At 30.2% G+C, this 23,338-nt stretch overlaps 1 protein-coding gene across 1 annotated transcript in view; it reads left to right on the top strand.

Annotated features, from left to right (window-relative positions):
- PH4alphaEFB (prolyl 4-hydroxylase subunit alpha-1) overlaps positions 1 to 23,338 on the top strand; it is a 97,864-nt gene that overhangs the window by 44,073 nt on the left and 30,453 nt on the right. The window contains exon 2 of the mRNA XM_065515204.1: positions 3,083 to 3,329. Within this exon, the coding sequence (XP_065371276.1) occupies positions 3,127 to 3,329 (203 nt within the window). The 5' untranslated portion in view covers positions 3,083 to 3,126. The remainder of the gene's footprint in view (positions 1 to 3,082; positions 3,330 to 23,338) is intronic.

Here is a 23,338-nt window from a genome sequence, read left to right as displayed (position 1 = left end):
AGGGGGAGGGTAGGTCTTCTTGGATGGATTGTTTAGAGGGGGCTTAATTTTACCTCTGTGGAATGGGATCAGGAGAAAAACAATTCATCATATCTGAATAATATCAGTCTTCAAAAAAATCATCCCTTTGCACCTATGAATGTATCTAAACCACTGACGGAACCATACTCAAATTTATAATTGTGATGTATATACAAATGTTTACTGTAACTAAAATATTGCTGAAATCAAATTAAAATAACAGTTGTTGTATAGGACAACAATATATTGTTATAAAGAACACAGTATTGTTATCGTAACCATGCCAAACCATGTTTTTTCTCCGCATGCAGGAAGAAATCGTCAGAATTGCCAACATATGGTCATCTAGGACAGAGTAGTGCTTCACCGTCTCCCCATCTCTTTCATCGTGATAACTCCAAGTAATTATGTGATAGTTTCAATCTACTATCCTACACAGTGTGCACTGCATACAGAACAGGCAGTAACATCTTGGATTACTTGGATTACTTAGGTTAGTTGAATAGTCTTTTAGTCTACTTGTGGTATTTACTAAATATTTCCGATTATCCCTAATGTTCTGTAAAACGAGTGTTTTCAAAAACGAATATTTGAGAAATTGATGTTCTAAAAATCGCACGATTTTGGACATTGAAATATTGAGTAAATCCTATGGATTCGATTTACAGAACATCAAAATATGAGAATTCGTTTAAAAATAAAAACTTTACTCGAATTCGGTTTACAGAACAGAAGGGGCTACCAGACTAACTGTCGGTGGAATGCCTACCATAAGGCTGAGTATCGTCCTTATTAGTCATAAGAAACGGAACCAATCTTATGTGGGAATTTCTTAAACTATATTATGTCTGGCAAATATTTATTGATGCCCAGTCTAGAACACATCTGATGCCTCGGACATATACAAATGTACATTACACCATCTGGAGAAGCTTGAACATAAATGAAAGGGATGAGCTTTTGCTAGACTTTAGTTTATGCAGTAACCTGATTCGGAACCGATCTTCATTGTGGCGAACAGAAGCGAGGTTCTCGATGTTACGTTAGTTAGCTCTATGTATTTTAATATGGTAAGCAAATGAAACGTCTCTAGGGATTGATCTTTCTATGATCTCAATTATATAGATTTCATAATTGCATTGATATAGGACCAAGGCCTATTATAAATAGGAAAATATCAAATTGCAGAATTCATTGGTCAAAACGGAAGCCGTGACATAATGCAAACAATGGGTCCATGGTGGACTCTACGATTGTCGGAAAACTAGATGGTCATCAGAGATCATCTATGCAATGACAAGGTCCATATGGTTTGAGTATGACTGTCGCCGAACTACTGAAACCATTCTACACTGATAAAACGCGGAATGTTTATCAGTGCAGAATGGAATCAATAAAGTGAAAAATAGGTTTAATTTTGGAATTAAGATGAATATGGTGTATTTTGCGTGCACTTTTTTATGTGAAATTATATTGATATTAAATTTATTATTTAATACTTAGTTATTTATTGTAGTAGTTATTTTTATACCCTTCACCATGAGCGGCAATATACTAAGTTTGTGGGTATATGTAAGTTTGTCATTCCGTTTGTAATTTCTACATATTTCATTTGCGACTCCACAAAGTATATATATTCTGGATCGTTATAGATAGCGAAGTCGATATAGCCATGTCCGTCCGTCCGTCTGTATGTTGAAATCAACTTTCCGTATCCCCCAAATAACTTACATACATGATTCAAACATCAATATATCGGGAATTCTTATTGCTCGGTTGTTATTTAAAATCGACAAAATCGGTCCATAAGTGGCTGAGATATAAGGGAAAAAACCGGGATAACCTCGACCTTTTTGGCCTATTTTTGATCTATATCTGGATTACTAAGTCATTAATATAGACAATATGGATATCTAATAATAGATATTTCAAAGTCCATTGTAACGATGTATATAAAGCCATTGCAACAATGTATATAGTAAGTTGGGCCTACAATGGGAAAAATATATTTTAACCCGAATTTTTTTTCACCAAAAAAAATTGTTTAAAATTTTAAAAGACTTTTTTAAAATGAATTAAAAAAAAAAAAAAAAAATTTAAAATTGTTTTTAAATTTTTTTAAAAAAAAAAATTTAAATTTTGTTTAACTAAAAATATTTAAAAATTTTATTTTAAATTATAATTTGGTGAAGGGTATATAAGATTCGTCACAGCCGAATATAGAGCTCTCTTACTTTTTTAATTTCGTATATTTGAAATGAAAGCAAATATGCGATATAAATTTCTCAATATTTGACTAGCAAGCACTAGGTAAGCATGTTATTATTTCATTCAACACTTTAGTGGTCTATTAACTTCAAAGAATAACATAAAAACTTCTAGTTTGAGTTAATAGCTTAAGGTATATTTGTTTTATTTTTGTTGCGAAAACATTTTAATGGTTGTTCATCTTTCAGCATCTTTAAGTTACTTGAAAACATTAAAATTTGTATCTGATTGAGAATTTGCATCCATTTCAAAGAATCAATCAAAAAGAAACAAGTTTAAAATACCAGTTCAATAAAATTCTAATGATTAAAAATGTATAACAATATTTTCATTTAATTAAATGTTAATCGTGTCGGTAATAAAAGTTTAGACCGGATTACAAAGTTTCAAATCGCATTAAATTATCTAATACCTGGAGGCAAGTTATTTTTATATACTTGAGGGTTTTCGATTACAACCAGTTTAAATTGAAAAAAAAAAACAAATAATATATTGTAATGTTTGCACAATATTATTGGTAGTCTTGGCAATTAATTTATTTTATTTTAAGGATTTGTTTTTAATTCTAATTGATTTCTATTGTTTTTCATCAGCCGATGAGCTGTTAATGTGCATTTATGGGAATTTATGGTTTTTTGTTGTAGAAATAATTAATTAATTTACGATATGATCCAATTAAAAAAAAAAACACTTAAGGAAATGAAAATATAATTGACTATTAAAACAAAATTACTTTTTAGTTCATAACTTACAAAATTTTAATATTTATTTCTTTTTTTCTCACTAATTTCAGATTAAACTATCTGCCATCTAAATAAAATACAAATTGTAACAAAAATGCTGGAACTGCGACGAAAGAAAACCGTTACCCTGCCACTACTCGCATTATTTTTCCTATTATGCACCATCAAATCCATCAACACAGAAGTCTATACCGCTTTGGCGGAAATGGAAGAGCTATTAGAGACTGAATCTGTATTAATTAGTAATTTAGAGGGTTTTATTAAAGTAGAACAACAAAAGTTGGATTATTTAAAAACGTGAGTAAACTATAATTTTATTTTCATTTCAAACTTCTAATTTAACTGGTTTTCAAACCAAACACAGTACAACATTTTTCAGTTCATTGCTTTGGGACTCAATTCTGACAATTGCACGTGAAAGTAGCCCCAAAAATAAGAACTTCTGCATCATTAGTTTTGTAAAGTTGGCTGCCGTATTAATTTAATGGCCATACAATTTTTTTTTCCTCAAGGTGGATTTTTATCACTTTTTCTATATTTTAGCACGGTTATATCTCGTATACCGTACGGAATATCTCTTTTGTGGCTGAAGCAAAGTTGTAGATATCGAATAGTAGAAAAAAAGTACGGAACATATATACCCGAAAAAGATGCATCCAGTGCCTTAAAAATCGCAAAAATTAAAATTTTTTTTAAATTTTTTACCAATTTTTCATCTTTTTTGCTCAATAGCTTGATTACAAATCCAATTATGGACTGATCACCATGAAATTAGGTCGTGTGATTTGTGTCTATATAAAAGTTACTTATCATGAATTTTGTATGTATACCATCATTTTTAACAGATTTATTCACTTTAAAGTGATTTTCGGAAGCTGGTCTTATATGGGAGCTATGAATAATTATGGACCGATCATAATAAAATTTTTTGACATGCATTTTGTATATATAAAACTTACTTGGAAATTTGTGTATATACATATATAAATTGAACATTTATGACCGATAAAGTCCAATTTCGGGAGGACATTTGTATGGGGGCTAGGTGAAATAATGAACCGATTTCAGCCAATTTCAACAGTTTTCGTCCTTGGGCCGAACAAATTATATGTACCGAATTTGTTTATGATCGGTCCATAATTAGTCATAGCTCACATATAAGACACGCTTCCGAAAATCACTTTAAAGTGCATAAATCTGTAAAAAATTATGGTATACATACAAAATTCATGATAAATAACTTTTATATAGACACAAATCACACGACCTAATTTCATGGTGATCGGTCCATAACTGGATTTGTAATCCAGTTATTGAGCAAAAAAAAGGTGAAAAATTGGTTAAAAAATTTAAAAAATGGGAATTTTTTCTACTATTCAATATCTACAACTTTGCTTCAGCCACAAAAGAGATATTCCGTACGGTATACGAGATATAACCGTGCTAAAATATAGAAAAAGTGATAAAAATCCACCTTGAGGAAAAAAAATTGTATGGCCATTAAATTAATACGGCAGCCAACTTTACAAAACTAATGATGCAGAAGTTCTTATTTTTGGGGCTACTTTCACGTGCAATTGTCAGAATTGAGTCCCAAAATCATGTGTTGTACTGTGAAATTCATAAATATTTTCAAAACTAATTAAAATTTACTAATGAAATCATTTGTTATGTGTCATTTATGGCAATTGCTTAAAATATAAATTTAAAATGATGCAAATACCCCTACTATGATGATGTATCGATTTTAGTAGTTATCTTAACACAAAATTTAGAAAATTAACATAACATTAGAAATTTTATTTATGTCAACTCAAGATACGTATTATTAATGTCACCTCTAAATAAATATAATAATTATACTCATTTTTAATTTTGATTTATTTTCAAATTAGTTGTTGATTTATTATAACAATTAGTTTTTTATGTTAATTAGAGTTTAAACAATATTTTTAACAGAAATCAAAGCACACTTTTGGTGGGGGTTAATGTTTTAATAAAATTATTGTTAAATTTATATACTAGTTTTAATTTTAAAAGTAAAAGCAGGAATCTTTATACTATACTTATTATGCATCCACTAATATGGAGTAAATTTGTAATACTTTTTGTCAAATGTCAGCAGGTTGCTTTATATGTATAACGAAATATCTATTTCGTTTATATCAAGCTACCGTTACCGAAATAACTGCAATTACCGTTACTAATAAAATACCGGTAATAAATACCGTTACCGATATTCCATAAATACTTTAAATTATAAAAATACGAATTTTTGATTTCAATAATTTTCCCAGAATAATACTGCTGAAAAAGTAATAAATTGGACGAGTGTGAATCGGATGATTTCGGATCCAATTGTCGTGGCAGGTGAGAAATTCAAATATGAGCATATAAAACGTAATTGGTTTAGTAATTCAATTGTGACATTTAGTTAGCGAAATATCTAGAGAATTATTACGCATTAAATCTATACTAGCTATAGGACGCTATGAGGAATTAAGTGCTCTGTAGGACCTTTGAGATAATTCTGAGATTAACTGCGATTCTAGTTATTTATTCGACACAATTGAGTGGCGGTTAATTTGATGGCTATGCAATTTGCTTTAACTTGACTGGATGTTAGAGGTGAGGATATGCCATAATTTGTAATATTTATAGAAAGCACTAATTGATTAGCTATACTCTAGTTCCCTAATTGATTTTGTGGTATCGTGACCCCTTCCACCTCAGAAAGCACTAATGATTTTATCAATGCCAGCAAAGATTGACAGATGCTTCTTTGTGGAGGGAAGGTTATGTGGCCAATGAACATTTTGCGTTTTCAAGCTTAGTTCTTAATTTTTACAGAAATATACATATAAACTTAAAATGTAAAAGTGCCAAAAATTGCACAATTGTGCTATAAACCATCACAAAGTAGGGCAGAATCAAAATTTTGTGGAAATAAATCTATAGATTTATTTCTAATCGGTCGTAGCCAAGGAGTATTCGAGTTTAAGTTATTAAAATGGACCCTACAAATGCTCCAGGGGCGGTGCTATGGGGGCTCAAAGTACGGTACCTTTGACATATAAAATGTTTAAACACGTGGCATTTTTTTGATTGTAGTTTTGGAACGAATGGACTAGAATTTTTTTTTTTTGAAGGGCGTAGTTTTAAGGGGTCATATTTTCTAATCTAATTGAGATATAGACTTGAAATTTTTTTGTAAGGTCAAAAATTAACTTTATCTATACAAAAAATTAGATCGGAATAAATGTGTATCAAATTGTTCCTACACAGAGAAAACAGATTCGTAATAGCAACCGAATTTGTTGCCAATCGAATGATTCGGTTGCACACATAGAATTTTTCGGTTCTATGAACAGAAAGTCAGTTGAAAAAGAAGATTTTCGGTTGAAGCAACCAAACTTTTGTTACAACTTCTAAAATTTTGTAGCCACTACTGTAAAATTCGGTCACTAAGGTAGAATCATTCGATTGGCAGCAAATTCGGTTGCTATCACGAATCTGTTTTCTCCGTGTAATATTTGCAATCCTATTAAAATTTTGATACAAATTTTAGTTTTAGAAACTCAATAAATATGTAATAAAATCTTTATTTTTAACGTTATTTAAATTTGCTAGAAAACCTTGTTAAAAAGTCAAAGAGAATCCCGCAATTCCTTAAAATTGGAGCGAAAATCCCAAAAATAATATTTTTTACAATTTTACCCATAGGGTTCACATTTCCTTCGGGGCTGGGAAAATACTTTGGGAATAAATAGGGAACACATCAATGTTTCCAAAGCTGCTTTCCATTTTCTGATCCCAGCTTTGGAATTTTAGAACTTGTGGCCCAAAGTTGAAATTTTTATAAAAAATAGGTCAAATTCCGAAGGGCGTAGGGGCGACATATTCAAAAAATAGGCCATATTTTTTATACCAAAATGTTCACTGTAAAGACATCTTACAGAAAAACATAAAATTGTTATATCGCACTTGATCAACAAGAGGGTATTAACTCAAAATTTTGAAAATTTCACTTTTTTCAAGAAATCAACTAACAACATCAATATCTATCTACTGTAAACATTTCAACGTATTCCGATTACTCTTTCATCTCGAAAACAACATTTGAGACCATTTTCGTGATAATGTAGTGACTACTTTTATACAACAAAAAGGTATTATTTTGAGTTAATACAAAAGTTGAAATAGAAATGCATCGTATATTTTCATAAAAAAGGTATTATTTTGAGTTGAGCCTTTATTCCAGTTAAAAATAATCAAATTGTTATATTTATATTTGGTTGTATTTTGAGTTGATACTGTTTTGTTGATAAAATTTGTTTTACTTTATGATTTTAATTCGAAATGTGACTCTTTTTATAATAAAATTGTTCACATTTTTTCAGAAAAAAGGTATTAACTCAAAAAACAGATTTTTTTTGCAATAATTGGAAAAATTTAAAAGAAAAACAATGTAATTATATTTTTAAATGGAATTTATATACTATTATGTATTCAGATTTTCAAATTCTCTTAAAATGTAACAACAAACAGTTTTTAACCTCTACTGAAAATTTTAAAATTTTGAGTTAATACCCTCTTGTTGATCAAGTGCGATATGTTCTTAAATAAAGTTTTTTGGTAATTGAAAAAGAGTTAAGTCACCTTTTCGCCCAAAAAACAGCAAAAATCTAATATTTTTTAATTTTTGGATTCATAACTGATATTGCTTTGAAATCTCTTGTGTATTATTGGTAACTTAGTTGTCAAACTAAAAAAAAAATTCCAGTCAATTCGATACAGAACTACGCCCTATATTTTTAAAAAAGCAAAATATTAAAATTTAAATTTTTAAATGCTTATAACTCGGAACTTATAAGAGATAAAGGCCTAGCCGAGCGCTGTCCAAAAATATAAAAATCGGATGGGAAACAAATAATCGGCAAGTGTTTAAAAATTGTTTTTCCAAAAATATTTTGATTCTGTACCACTGTGCATCACTGTATCATATCATCGGTTTAGTGTTTATTGCAAACCGGTTAATTTAAAATATTGATTTTCGGTTAACCGGTTTATCCGGTTTTTATAACTCGGTTAACCGGTTTTCAAAATTTAGGTCTACAATTAATAAATCTCATGGTTTTGTACATTTTTTATATTCATTGTACACACATTATTGGTTTGATTTGAAACCTTAACTGCTGATTTACAATACAAACCTCTTTAGATTAATATTAAAGAATTACAATGATTCTAAATAGTAGAGGACGATAAGTTTACTTAAAAACTTTTTCAGAATAAATTGCACATAATGAAATTATTAAAAATTAAATTTCTCATAATTCTAGAAGTTAAGCTAAATCTTAATAATGATTCATTATAAACTTAAGGATGATTTTACCAAACGTTAAATTGAATTTGATGTACATACCTTTTAATAAATTTGACTTCATTAGGAGAGACATAAAACATTCCAAAATCCATGATTTGAAGTATTTTTGAAATCTGATGATGGAGTTATATTACTTAAATATTCGATATATTTATAATGACAAATAATCACAGCTAAGAAGAAGTGGACTTGTAACATTTTCTGTTCCATGTCATAAAGAAGAGTTGATAATAAATTTCCAAAATTATCAAATATTTAATTAAAAAATGGTTGAAATTTAACGAAGAAACCAATAATTATAACAAATATTATATGTTTAGTAACATAGTTATATTCAATTTCATTTGACTGAGATAATAATTTTGAAATTTTTACAAAATAAAATGGACTTGGCATTTTTGTATATTTATAGTTACATATTTAATATTAACCATTCCTGACTACTAAAAACTACAAATTTTAAAGCTGTGTATGCTTTTTAGGACATTTTATGTTTTCTACACTTATATGACGGTTAACCGGTTTAACCGGTTTTTCGATGTCGGTTAACCGAAAAACCGGTTTTCTAAAAAAGACCAATTTTCGGTTAAACGACAAACCGGTTTTTTAAAAAGTCGATTTTTTACAAACACTACATCGGTTATTAAAAGTAAAATCGAAGTATAAATTAAAAACGTATCCATCATTTAACTTTTTATAATTGTATTACTGATTCGTTATTAGTGCATTTAAAGGGCACTAAATATTTCTTTCTCCATATTAACCTAAAACTCTCTCTTACGGATTATATTAGTTTTATTGAATTCTTCAAATCTGATTTCGTATTCACCGACTACACATTCTTTTGATGTAATCATTGATAAGTAAATCATTTAAAAAATAAAAATTTAGGATACGCAAATCTTAATTATTTTTAAATTTATATTAGATTTATACAAGGTGGCGCAAAAGTAAACTTCCGATGTTTTTTAGCTGTAATTAAAAAAAAAAAATTAAAAACTTTGATTCTTCTTGTGGATTATTTTTATTTGGTCTTTTAATTTTTTTACATCAAGTCGAGAATATGATGTCATGTAAATGGCCGCCACCACAGTTGATTGCCATTTGAGCCCTTTTTATGCCATTTTCCATCACTTCTTCGAAGAAAAAAGGTCCGATGACTCCTCCAGCGAAAACAGCACACCATACAGTGACTTTGAGCGGGTGTAATGGCTCTTCGTGGATTACACGCGGATTTTCAGTGACCCAGAAGCGTTAATTTTTCTTATTTACGTACCCGCTAAGATGGAAATGGGCCTCATCACTCATGATTATTTTTGATGAAGTCACCGACCGATTATTGGTCAAATAAATAGTCAGCAATATTCCGCGTTCTGGAGCAGTGTAGCGTAACATTGTTTATTAACGTGTATTTCGCATGTGTTTACTACACAAATATCAAAACAGAACTGACATTAGGGGCCAATCGCAAAATTTATAGCATTTTCTGATAGGAGGATTACTTTTGCGCCACCTTGTATTAAGAGCCCTCTAAAACGTCGTCATATTATATTCATATTCTATTAAATATCTGCCATGTTGAATTCTTCTTATCGAATTTGGAAAATCCTGAAAAACCCGATGACGTTCTTTTTCGTTTTCATTCGGATGAGAATAATTCCCCATAACTGGCCTGTCTCTTGACGACCGTCGCCGATCGATTTAGCAGGCATTCTCATCCTCTCCTTCATAGACAACTTCTAAGGAAGTCATTATATGGAATATTCAATATTCTATTATGCATACCGATCACTACACCTAGATTTCGTAGTCGATCACATGGAATGTTTATCAGTGTTGAGGTTCGTCACATTTGGGCCATCAAATTGATAAACATCTTCACCTAAGAGTATTGCTCCCAACATGGCCAATTTATCCGCAAAACAATTTTTAGGGACTGAAGAGTGCCTCGTGGCATTCTAGCATCAGATAACACTTAACGTATTAGACATGTCTGAAATGTAATCATTAATTTCATATGTAGGCAGATGAAATTTCCAATGTTTGATTCTGCGATACCTAGATGGATAAATATACAAATGTCGTTATATATACATAAGATACACAAACCCCCTTAGCAACACATAATTATATATAATTTTCTATATTCGTTTGCAAATAGCAAAAATGCTACAAAGTATTTATTATTAGATAATATTATTTTTCTTCCAACAAATACCTGTGTCAGGTAATAGTAATTAGAAGAAAAAATAATACTATTGTTAGTTTAATAACCATATGCAACACGTGCTACTTATGATCGGATATCGGTTGTGTACTTTTAAACGAATACATATGCCTTTCTTTTTCATCCAAAGCAGCTGTTAGGGTGACATCTAAGGAATATAATTTACCAGCATAAACAAAAACACACACTTTTACAAAATTTATTTCGATAATGCAGGGTGTTTGTAAGAAAAAGGATTCAATAATTATAAGATTCCAATTAATAAACCCTTCTCTAATGACATTCAAACTATTTCATAGATTATATACAATAGGTTCATGTTATTTAAAACTAACCAATATATTCGATATTCTCTTAATAAAGGCAAATTAATTTCCATGTAATAATTTGCAACATTTTTGCAAACTATGTATTTACAAACTGAAATTATCATGACTAATTCCAACATATCAATCACAGAGTAGCCAAAAATTACATGGCCGGCCGACCACACAGCCAAAAGACCACATACAGTTTTTACCACAAAAGTTTGTATATGGTTTTACATATAAAATAAACTCCCAAAAAATGTGAAATAAATTCAATTTTCAATAAGTATTTTTTTTGCAAAATAAACACAAAAATGAAATTATTTTATTTAATGCACATGTCAACATAAATTTGCCAATACTAAAGAAAGACTGTAAATTTGTCGTTCATACTTCTACTCTTCATTTCTTCTACTTGAGTCTTTTTATTTGCTGTCATTGTATATTTTTTTTTTATTTATTGTTTCTTAATGCCCGAGTTGTATGAGTTGTTTGTTGTCTGATTGTATGTTGTTCATATTCTGAAACGTAACCACTGGCTGAAGAACATATGCCAAACCGGGAGTGCTATTGTCCGCTTAAGGGAAGTTACTTAAATATAAAAAAAAAACAAAAGTAGCAGCAACAACTATAAGAACTACAAGAACAACATGGCAAATAATTGTAATAAAAACTGACACAACAATTAAGACTATTAACTGGAATAAATTTTCATGTAGGTGTGTTTCTGTGTAAGAGTGCTCATTTGCAGTTTCTGCAAAGAGTAGGTTCTTTAAAAGGGAGGTTTAAAAAATATCAAAATATCTGTTACTTCATTATTGAGTTGCTATGAGCCTGTTTTGATAATATCACACCACAATGTAACCAATATCGATATCAGATACTAGTGAAATGCGTAGAAGATCCTCGATCTTCTGTAGATCGTTCAATATATTCCTGCAGAATTCAAAACCATGCATCCAGCAGCAGCGACAGTAACTATTGAAAAAATTACAAGTCTGAGGTAACAGTCCTCCACTGACTCAATATCACTGACATTAGCTTCGAAATCTTCTGGTTTTTATTAAAGAATATATCATTGTGTACTGGACAATTTTCCATTTCAAACCATATAAAGGGTAATTCGTTAAGCGCTTCCTATTTTTAAATTTAAATAAAACAAAGTGTGTGTGAGAATCATTCATATTTTTTAATCGTTTGATGTCCACCGCTTTGTGGCGCGCATCAAAAATGCCCAACTTTCCACGACTCTGGCGCATAAATCAGGTTCAATTTGACTTAGGTTATCTTGGCTTAGGTTATGTTCTCTCTGAGGACTATTCAAGAAAAATAACCCAAGAAAAAGTCTGATGGGATCAAATCGCAGGATCTCGGTGACCAGATCACATCAAGTGAGGTTCAATTTGACTTAGGATATCTTGGCTTAGGTTATGTTCTCTCTGAGGACTATTCAAGAAAAATCCCCCAAGAAAAAGTCTGATGGGGTCAAATCGCAGGATCTCGGTGACCAGATCACATCATGCCCTCAAATTGCTTGTGTGACACATATTTCTGTCCTGTTGAAACTACATATCGATGGTATCCATATTATCGATCTATAGTGCTCGACGTTGACGGTGATGGCCAGGCCAACGTCGTCCACACTAAACAGTAACTTCTTCTTGAATTACATGTGGATTGGTATCGTCCCAATGTTGTTTGTTGACGTACCCATTCATCCCGAAATTGGTATCATCGCTGAAGATTATTTTTGATGACAATTAGCGCTTTGATAAAACCATTTTATCATTTGCAAGAGTTGTTGAACGATATCCGTCCATGTGTGGTTTGGCAAAACAAACTGAACAAATGACAGCCAATTTGATAGATGTCGCTTCAACAATATGATCGATATCAACTGTCAAAGTTAGGAAGTCCCAATTTGAAGTTCCTTAATTATCTGACTCTAGATAACACATTTAATAGTCCCAAGCGGTGGTGCTACAGAATGAAGGGGTAACAAAAGTTTGGTTGCTTTAAACGAAATTCTTCTTTGTCAACTGACTTTCTGTTGATAGAACCGAAAAATTCTATGTGTGCAACCGAATCAATCGATTGGTAACAAATTCGGTTGCTATCACGAATCTGTTTTCTCTGTGTACAAGTCGAAATCATTTGCAAGGGCCTCTCTCTTGGAAGAAAAGAGATTTAAAAATTAGGAGCACCTAATTAATCGTATGTTAAAGTAAATCGTTATATGTTGCATCCAGCATAATAATAAACAATACCAGTTCTGAAAGAAAGATCTTTCATCCCGATTGAAAGACAACGATTTCAAAAGTTGGTTCTCTTGACATGAAATCCCCCATATATAAAAAGTGTTATTTTCAATCTCGTGACTCTACTGTTCAAGTTGTCCCTCTTTCTATGTGCAGGGATCCACAATAGTTTAATCTCAAATATAATGTTTAATTAGACTCTTCCTTACACTGACTTTATTTAGACAGATCACCAATATATCAGATTGAAATACAATAGCTTAATCTGGATCACAGTGTAAGATAAGAACCTTATCACGAGTTCCGTAGAAAAGATTCCGGACCATACAGCAGAGTTTATTGCATTAAAACCAGCTTAGAAGGAATTAAAACTTTTGTAAAACTTTTCCTATGTCACCAAGAGCATGAGAGGTAATATCACGGGTAAAACCCGGATTTTTTTTTTGAGTCCAGTCAACTGTTATAAAAAAGCTCCTAAAGTATGCAGTACAAATTTAGATATTTTATTTGCAAATAAATAAGAACAGGCAGGTGTATGTGGGTTGGAGAAACTTGAAGAGCTAATATTAGTAAATGCTGCCGGGCGGAGCCGGGCGGTCAACTAGTTTATAATAAAAACAATTGCATTTTTACTTTAATGTAAAATAAGAAAAAATAAAAATACAGCTAAAGGTTTTTATGGATTAAGGTGGTCAGTTTATTAATCACCATGGCGGTTGGCATTAAAAGTATAAATTTGTTTGAAAACTTATAATCTTGACATCATTTTTTGAACAAAACAAACGAAATAGCTTATTTTGGTATACCCCCACCTTCTGTGTAATCAACCGGCTTGTCCAATCGTCCATTTTTTCACCATTTTAGTTCCACCACCACCATTAGTCAAATTTGATCATATCTTAACATTATATTTTAACTGGAGCCCCGAGGGTATGTCACCGAGCACCATCATCCGATAGACTTGCTCCTAATAATTCTCTTCTTCTTCGGGTTCAAGACTGCAGACATATTCGAATCCAGCAATTAGCACAAACTTTGTTAGCACAAGCCAATTAAACAAACACTAAATAACAAAGTAACACTGAATTTGATGAACAATAAAGAAGTGGCCACTTAAAATCCGTACGCACTGTAGTAATCATAACCAAGCTCCCAGTTATCAAAATGGAAAAAGATTTACATATATTTTTAACAACAAATCTACCGCTTTTCTACAATGAATTGCAATTCATTATGTTTAGTTTTAAAAATGGAAAAAGAAGCTAGTGATAAAATGATAAAATTGTGCACAAATATCTAGAAAATCTGACTTTATCGTGTTAAAAGAAACTCAAAATCTGATTTTTGGCAGATATCAGGTCAGAAATACCTAACATTGAACAAAAATATTAATTTGGCAGGCAATCCGCAGCTTCTGTTAGAAGAGTCAAGATTTTCAGAAATGTTTTTTAAAGAATTTTCAGAATTATATATAAAAAGATAGTTTGGAAAAGCGATTGTTGCCATTTATAAGACATCACACATCTGATACAAAGTTTTAGTCAAGTTGTCATTACTCAATGACAAGATGTCATTACTCAAATACAACTATGAAGTGGTATAATGAGAATAATATTGATGTTATAGCAAAACACATCAATTAAATAAATTGCCCAAATCTTCGTCCAATCGAGATATATTGGAGAATTGTTAAACGTAAATTGAAAAAGAGTGCAGGTACAGTAAATAACCAGATTTTGATGAGAACAAAGTGGAATAAATATGCCGGTAGAAGTGGGAAGTGAAGTTGTGCAGCTATTAATAGGAGGCATAAAAAGAAAGGCCAGAAAATGTATTCGAAATAAATACACATAAACCTGCAGTTATATTTTTTTCAAAGCTTAATAATTTACCTTTAATTTCATGTATACAATGTTAACATACTTTGTTTCATTTAAAAGTTATGCTCGTTTTAATCCGTCCGGATTTTAAGTGGCCACTTCTTTAAACACTGTGACTTATTTTTATTGAATTCGGGAAAACCCCTTAGCAAAACTGCGGTTTACAATATTTTCAAATTAATATATTAATCTACCCAGAGCAAACTGAGGGCAAAGGTTTACAAAAAAATGACTTATGAAAATGTAATTGTTTAGCAATATGTCAATAGAAGTCATTTAAAATTTTTTCAAGACTCTAGAAAAGGTGGTTAGAAAAGTGACCACTAAACCGAAAAGAGATAACTTGAATATTTTTAAGATTTCCAATTTATTTCTTGTTAGTAACAGGAAGATATAAATTAATGGAAAAATTTGTGCGGATAACTTGTTTATTTTTGTTCCGAAACTTTAGAGAATTCAGCAAATGTAAAATTTTAAAGATTTAATTACTTTAAACAGCTGCTAGTCTTTAGGTCTTTTTGATGCCAGTTTAATGATGTTAAATACACATTTTTATAGTTGTATATGGCACGAGCCACAACAAAAACACCATCATCTTCATATTAAACTTAATACTCATGCTAAATAAAACATGCAACTCAGAAGAAAAAAAAAGAGGAAACAAATGAAGGCTGTTACACATACTCAACATACAGAAAGTAGAAGAAAAAGATGATTTTGATGGAGAAGCAAAGGACAACAAAAAAAAAACACACTGAATATGAATGTAAAGTAACAGACAAAAAGACAATAGTTTTGAAACAGCTGACAGCTGTTTGGATCCTGTCTTTATTGAAACAACGAAAACAATAACAACAGCAGCCACCACAATCCAAGTAACACACACTGTCGCTCACTCACTCTCCTTATCATATGAATATGCTCTACAACAACAACAACTAGAAATACAAATGATCCTTTAATATCATTTCGATTTTTCATTATTTTACATTTTACTCTTATGATCATAATTTAAAAGATTTTAATTTAAACTTATATTTTTTGTTGTTGCTGTTATTATTTTTGATTATTTTTGTTTGATACTCGTATTTTGGTTCCTACCACATCCGTTTTTCATTGTGATTGCAACAGTGTGTGGTAGTTGTTATTAAGTTTTGTTGTTGTTCTGATATCAAGTTGTTCAATCATGTGTGCGAGTATAGTTGTGTATATACTGTTCATACATATATCCTGTTTCCTTTAATTTTTTCTGGCAGGGGAAATTAAATTCATTATTTTCTTTATATATTTATGTACCAGCTTTTATTGTATGTATTTTTCAAGGTACCTATGTAATGTAACATATTTATGTAGTTCTGTATATAAGTATAAACATAAAATTATTATTATGCAAACAGATAAGAACTTGTTCTTATTGTTTGTCCACAATACTGAAGAAAAATAATGGTATTTCGTATCCTTGAACACCTTTCAAAACAAAACACACATATTTTGTTTGTCCATGTATGTAAGCAGATTGTGTGTGTTGTTTGAGCCACTAAAACCAATTAAAATATTTTCATAATTCTTTCATTCTTTAGCAGTAATTTTTGGAAATTGAAATTGTCCTTAAGCAAACAAAATTGCACAAATATTAAAAGTAAGATTATTTATTTCTAAAACCAAATGACAGAACCTGGAGCTTACATATGTTTATTAAATGATAAGACTTTTGGATAGAAGTCTTAATCAAGTAAGGCAAATTAATTCCACAGAAAAACTGAATTAAAATAGTTATGTTTTAAGCAGTTGCAACTAATTTCTACTCAGTACTTTAGTATGTTCAAACATGAACTTGAAAATATCTAGTTTTATTGGATGTTTAGTACATAAAATGTATGTTTGGTTTGGTGAAAAACACCGAAACTTACAAATAATAATTTCAAAGGTTGTCCAAACTAAACCCCATTAATATATATTGTTACGTTTTAACCTTTTCAAAACATTGGTTTATTTCCTTTAAATAAACCGGATACTTTTGATTGCAAATAAAAGCCGTTTAGTAGTTTGAAAATTGTAACAACTCTTTATTTATTTAAAATGTACAACAACAGAATTAAATAGTCACTCAATGTTTTTATACACGTTTATAAATTCGCAGAAATACAGACACACCTTATAATATACACGAATTCACTTGAAAAATACAGCACACTTTAAGGCACTCAGTTGATGTTTATTCGAAAAGCGTCTCTGATAAACTCACTAACGACTGCAACTATTTATAACACTGCCATCTGCACTCTAGATTGCTCTTTAACTGTCAAAGCTCGTATATTCTAGAGCTTTCTAATACATACGCCATCTGTTGTGCACTTTCTGCAATTTTATTTGACTGAATATTCGAATTTGAATATACGCTCGCAGCAAACAGCGTTGCCATACTTACGATCAATGGTTAACTGAAAGCCTTTATTCAATGTTAATAATGCCCAAGAATATGTTACAGTTTGAGAGGCACTGCTATTTGAAAGCATTATGCAACTTTAAAATCAGCCGTTAAAATCGTTATATTTGAATTCAAGTACAATTTCGTAACAATCTTATATATAAATAGGCCACACGTTTTTTGTGGTACACTTTTAAGTATGTTATTGTCCACCAATACTGATGAAATATATATGGTTTAAAAGGTTACTTAAGTACAAAAATGGTCAAATTTTTCAATTCTATTTTTAAATTTTTTTTAAAAAAAATTTTAATTCAAATTTCTCCACATAATTATTGATAACTCAAAAATGCTTAGTCCGATGTTATTTAAATAAAATTAGAAAATTTGAGATTTACATAACCTGCATTCGGTTTATATATTACATTTCAATCGGTTCAGGAGTTTCGGAGTTTTAATAAAAAATCAAAGCAAAAAATATATTTTTTACATGAAAATAGCAAATTTTTTAGTTTTAAAAAAATCATGAAAAATCGAAAACGACAGAAATTGTTCAGATTTATTACTTTATCACAAAGCCATGTATAATAGCAACAACATGATATATCGACCATAAAAATCGATTGATTATTTTCGAATTTATTCTCAATTAAGTGAATTCGCTCATTTTCACAAAATTTTCGTCTTTTGTTTGATATACATAAAATTGAGTAGTTAATTTTCTTGTTTTGAATGATTAAATTTTAAAAACATTTTTAACATGCCAAGTACAAATTTTCATATGTACATTGCGTTTCAATCGGTTAATTAGTTTCGGAGTTATAATAACAAATTGAAGCAAAAAATATATTTTTTATGTGAAAATAGCTAATTTTTGTGTTTTAAAAAACCCATGAAAAATTGAGAACGGCATAAATTGTTCAGCTTTATTACTTTATCGCAAAGCCACATGTAGTGGGTACTAAATGAGATATCGATCGTAAAAATCAATGGATTATTTTAGAATTTATTCACAATTAAGTGAATTTGCTCATTTTCTTTACTTTGAGTGTATTTTTTTTTATTACAATACAATTTTGAACCTATATTCCTCTGAAATTGATCATATTTGGACTACATGTTTCCATGGTCATACACAATTTAAAATTATCCAGAAGTTCGAAATTCACTCTACTTTGTTTTTTATGGAGGTTCAATGTTCATATTTATACCCTACACCACCATAGTGGGGAGGGTATTATGCGTTTGTGCATTTTGAAGATATTTCGATGAAATTTGAAACATATTATTTTTTCGGCTCAAGGACCAAGCCTATTGAAACTGGCTGAAATCGGTCCATTATTTCACCTAGCCCCCATACAAATGTCCTCCCGAAATTGGACTTTATCGGTCATAAATGTTTAATTTATATATGTATCTCCACAAATTCCGCTCCAAATAAGTTTTATATACACAAAATTCATGTCACCAAATTTTGTTACGATCGGTCCATAATTAGTCATAGCTCCCATATAGACCCGCTTCCGAAAATCACTTTAACGTGCATAAATCGCTTAAAAATGTTGGTAAACACACAAAATTCAACATAGTTAACTTTAATATAGACATAAATCACACGACCTAATTTCATGGTGATCGGTCCATAATTGGTCATATCCCCCATATAAGGCCCATATGATATACCACGAAATTTGTATTTGTTTTTTAGCTCAGCAAATTTCGAGTTTGGGTCCCCCGATTTTAGGATAAAGTTTGTTACAAGCTTACTACTGCATTCAGCTTTAAAAACTTTCACGAAGGATCTTGAATCTGCATCAGTAAAATGTGTTGGGATAAAAGTATCTCGTTTTCCGCTTACAAACATTTATTGAAATAATATTTTAACTCTCTCATTGAGCAAGTTGCCACAACTCTTCAACAGTGTTTTATATCTATATTAAAACTTTTTGCTAATAAAAATTAATGGAACAGAAGTTGTTAATTTTGTGAAATTTTCAAGTGACCCTTAAATGTTTGCATTTTATAATTACCAAGTTCTTCGCTGTTAATATTATTTAATAGAGAAAAAAAACTTAAATCACGCAATAAACCAGTCCAGTGCGTATTTGTAAAATTCAGTCCCGAACAATAAAGTTCGATTTCATAGATTTTAAAAGAATATGGGTTTGTCCATATATGTATGTCTAACTTGAATATGAATAATACTGTCTCAATAACTAGAAAGACACCGAAAAATTGCTTTTAATTTTAAGTTAGAAATTCGCTTGTGTTATTTTTAAATATTTTTTTTTTTTATAAACAAACACAAACTGCAAAGCGTTTTGCTTCGCACCCAGAGTCTCTGGCGGGAATCGAACCCGCAACCCTCAGATTAATAGTTCAGCACACTATCGACTGGTATATCGGACCACACCGATATCGAAGAATATTTCCATTTTGATAGAAAATATAAGTAAACATCTATATAGACATTCATAATAATACGATATTTTTGTGGTACATTTTATATATATATTTATTATATTGTTACGTTTTTACCTTTTAAAAACGGTGGTTTATTTCTTTTAACTAAACCGAATACTTTTGATTGCAAATAATAGCAGTTTAGTGGATTAAAATTTGTAACAACTATTAATTTATTGAAATTTATACAACAATTTAAATAGTCAATATTTTAATACACACACACTTAAATTACACATTTTATAATGTAAAATATTGCAGTTGATGTTAACTCTAACATCGCCTGTAATAAATTCACTAACCACTGCAACAGCAGTCACTATTTATACACAGTGTCATCTTCATTCGAGTAGCCTCGATTGTTCTTAACGGACAAAACTAGAATACTCGAATGCTATGTTAATGTTAGCAGCTTAAACATTTACTGTTGCCATACTTATAATGCTAATAACTGCATGCTATCAAACATTGTTGATAAGTAGAAGATTCTACTGATGGATGATGATATTTATGAACATGATGAATGTTGCAAGCAGTCGTTACAGACCGATAATTTCAAATAGTTAGTGCAACTTCGTAACAATATTTATCGTTACATTAAGGTCTGTTATTAAAATAATAATGTACAGAAATTTGGAATATGTATTTTAATATATCCTTGCTTAAAGGATATTGTTTGAATTTTTTATACTTTTTCCATGGGAAAAGGTTTTTTTGGTAATATACTCAGAAAATTTAAATACCTACGATTAATATAAGACTAAATTTATACAAATTGAACAACTAATTACAAAGATATGCCTAAACAAATTAATCGTTCACTCGAATAATACAAATTATAAATGGTTATTTGATTAAAATAAAACTCGCCATTCCTAGCATTGATTTAAATATATATAGGGTCTTTCATTAAGTTCTTTATATCTTTAAATTTAAATAAAACAAAGTGTGTGAAAGATATCTATCATCTAGTACATTCATTTAAATAATCGATGCCATTATGTACAGAACATAACATCGCCGGGTAGCGTGCATTGCAAATTTCCAATTTGTCACGACACTGTCGCATAAATCAGGCTGAATTTGATCGATGGCTGGGCTATAAAGAAGTGGCCACTTAAAATCCGGACGGATTAAAACGAGCATAACTTTTAAATGAAACAAAGTATGTTAACATTGTATACATGAAATTAAAGGTAAATTATTAAGCTTTGAAAAAAATATAACTGCAGGTTTATGTGTCTTTATTTCGAATACATTTTCTGGCCTTTCTTTTCATTAATAGCTGCACAACTTTACTTCCCACTTCTACCGTTATTCCAGCATATTTATTCCACTTTGTTCTAATCAAAATCTGGTTATTTACTGTACCTGCACTCTTTTTCAATTTACGTTTAACAATTTTCCAATATATCTCGATTGGACGAAGATTTGGGCAATTTGTTTAATTGATGTGTTTTGCTATAACATCAATATTATTCTCATTATACCACCTCATAGTTGTATTTGAGTAATGACAATTTGTCATTGAGTAATGACAACTTGACTAAAACTTTGTATCAGATGTATGATGTCTTATAAATGACAACAATCGCTTTTCCAAACTATATTTTTACATATAATTCTGAAAATTCTTTAAAAACATTTCTGAAAATCTTGACTCTTCTAACAGCAGCTGTGGATTGCCTGCCAAATTAATATTTTTGTTCAATTTTACGTATTCATATTTAAATACCACACAACCTTGAGCTGCCGAGATGTAAAATTTCTGACTTGATATCTGCCAAAAATCAGATTTTGGGTTTCTTTTAACACGACAAAGTCGGATTTTCAAGATATTTGTGCACAATTTTATCACTAGCTTCTTTTTCCATTGTGTCTAGACTTTTTAAAACTAAACATAATGACTTGCAATTCATTGTAGAAAAGCGGTAGATTTGTTGTTAAAAACATATGTAAATCTTTTTCCATTTTGATAACTGAGAGCTTTGTTATGATTACTACAGTGCGTACGGATTTTAAGTGGCCACTTCTTTAGCCCAGCCATATACATGTGTACATGGTCAAATAGCACGATCTCGATGGCCAGTTCACATCAGTATGACCGCTATCAACTCAAAGTTAGGAAGTCCCTATTGGAAGACCCTTTAGCAAAACATCATCAGTTATATATGTATATAATAAATAATTATAAGATGTCGTAATCAAGTTTCTTTGGAATTTATTTCCAGTACTTCCGAGTAGTAAATTCAATTTCTGTTTTAATTTTTTGGATGTTCCTCATTTTCTGAGTTAGTTTTTTCCCAAGCCTCTAAATATCCTAAGAATGTAATTAGGATTTTTTTGAATTGAACTTTAATATATCACGATCATATGGAAATTTTGTATTATTAGTTTCATAAGAAAGTGTATTGTTTTACAATCCAAGCTTATTTACATATTCAGTTTGTATTATGGGAACTTAATAGGAAACTATTTGATTTATTTCCAAAAACACACCTTTTTGAAAGATTTATCACCAAACTACATTATCCTGTAATCAAATTACAATGTAAATTTCCAAAACACACCCACATGACAAAAGAGATTTAATTTGAACAAAAACTAAAAAAAGTAAATCAATTCAAAAATTGAAACAAGATATTCCAGGGAAAGAAATTAATAGAAAAATAATAAAAGGACACTATTTTCAACCAAAAAATAATAATAATATGTAATGGGAGGTAATAAAAGTTTTCAAAATAAATATTTGAAAAATGCATTTTAGGGATTCTTAAAGTAAAAATAAATAATTACTAACAAGGTGTCATGAATCAATAAGAAAATGTGGGGGGTCAGTTAAATGAAATATTTACCATTTATATTTTCATATAAAGGGGTGGTTGGTGGTTTGTTTGAATAAAAACTAAACAACAAAGTAACGGTCGTTTCAGAAAATTCCTAATGCTATGAGCTAAAAGGAGAAATTTTATTTAACGTTTGTTTGCACAACTATATAAAGGTTTTTATATACATTCTAGTAGATATTTATTTATTTATTCGTATATGAATATGTTTTCTCAAAAAAAGTTAATAAAAGCCGGCTGCGTTTGCGTTTTTCTACAAAAGATATAAAATAATAATAATTTTTTTAGATTTTCAACCCTCATTTCTTGACAATACGAGTATAACACGAGTCAACGACTTAACAGTGTTTTAAATGAAATGAAACGAAATGAGTTGCAGTAGTACGAGTATGTAGAATATTTTGGTGTTTTTTTGTTTGTATTTATTTGGTTTGTACCGAGTCTATCCATAAGGAGCAGATGTTTCCTTAAGCGGAACGCGCCAACCTTATTACACGTGTATTTATAATG

Source organism: Calliphora vicina, chromosome 1 (assembly GCF_958450345.1).
Source record: "Calliphora vicina chromosome 1, idCalVici1.1, whole genome shotgun sequence".
Lineage (NCBI taxonomy): Eukaryota > Metazoa > Arthropoda > Insecta > Diptera > Calliphoridae > Calliphora > Calliphora vicina.
This window is presented reverse-complemented; position numbering and strand designations above follow the sequence as displayed.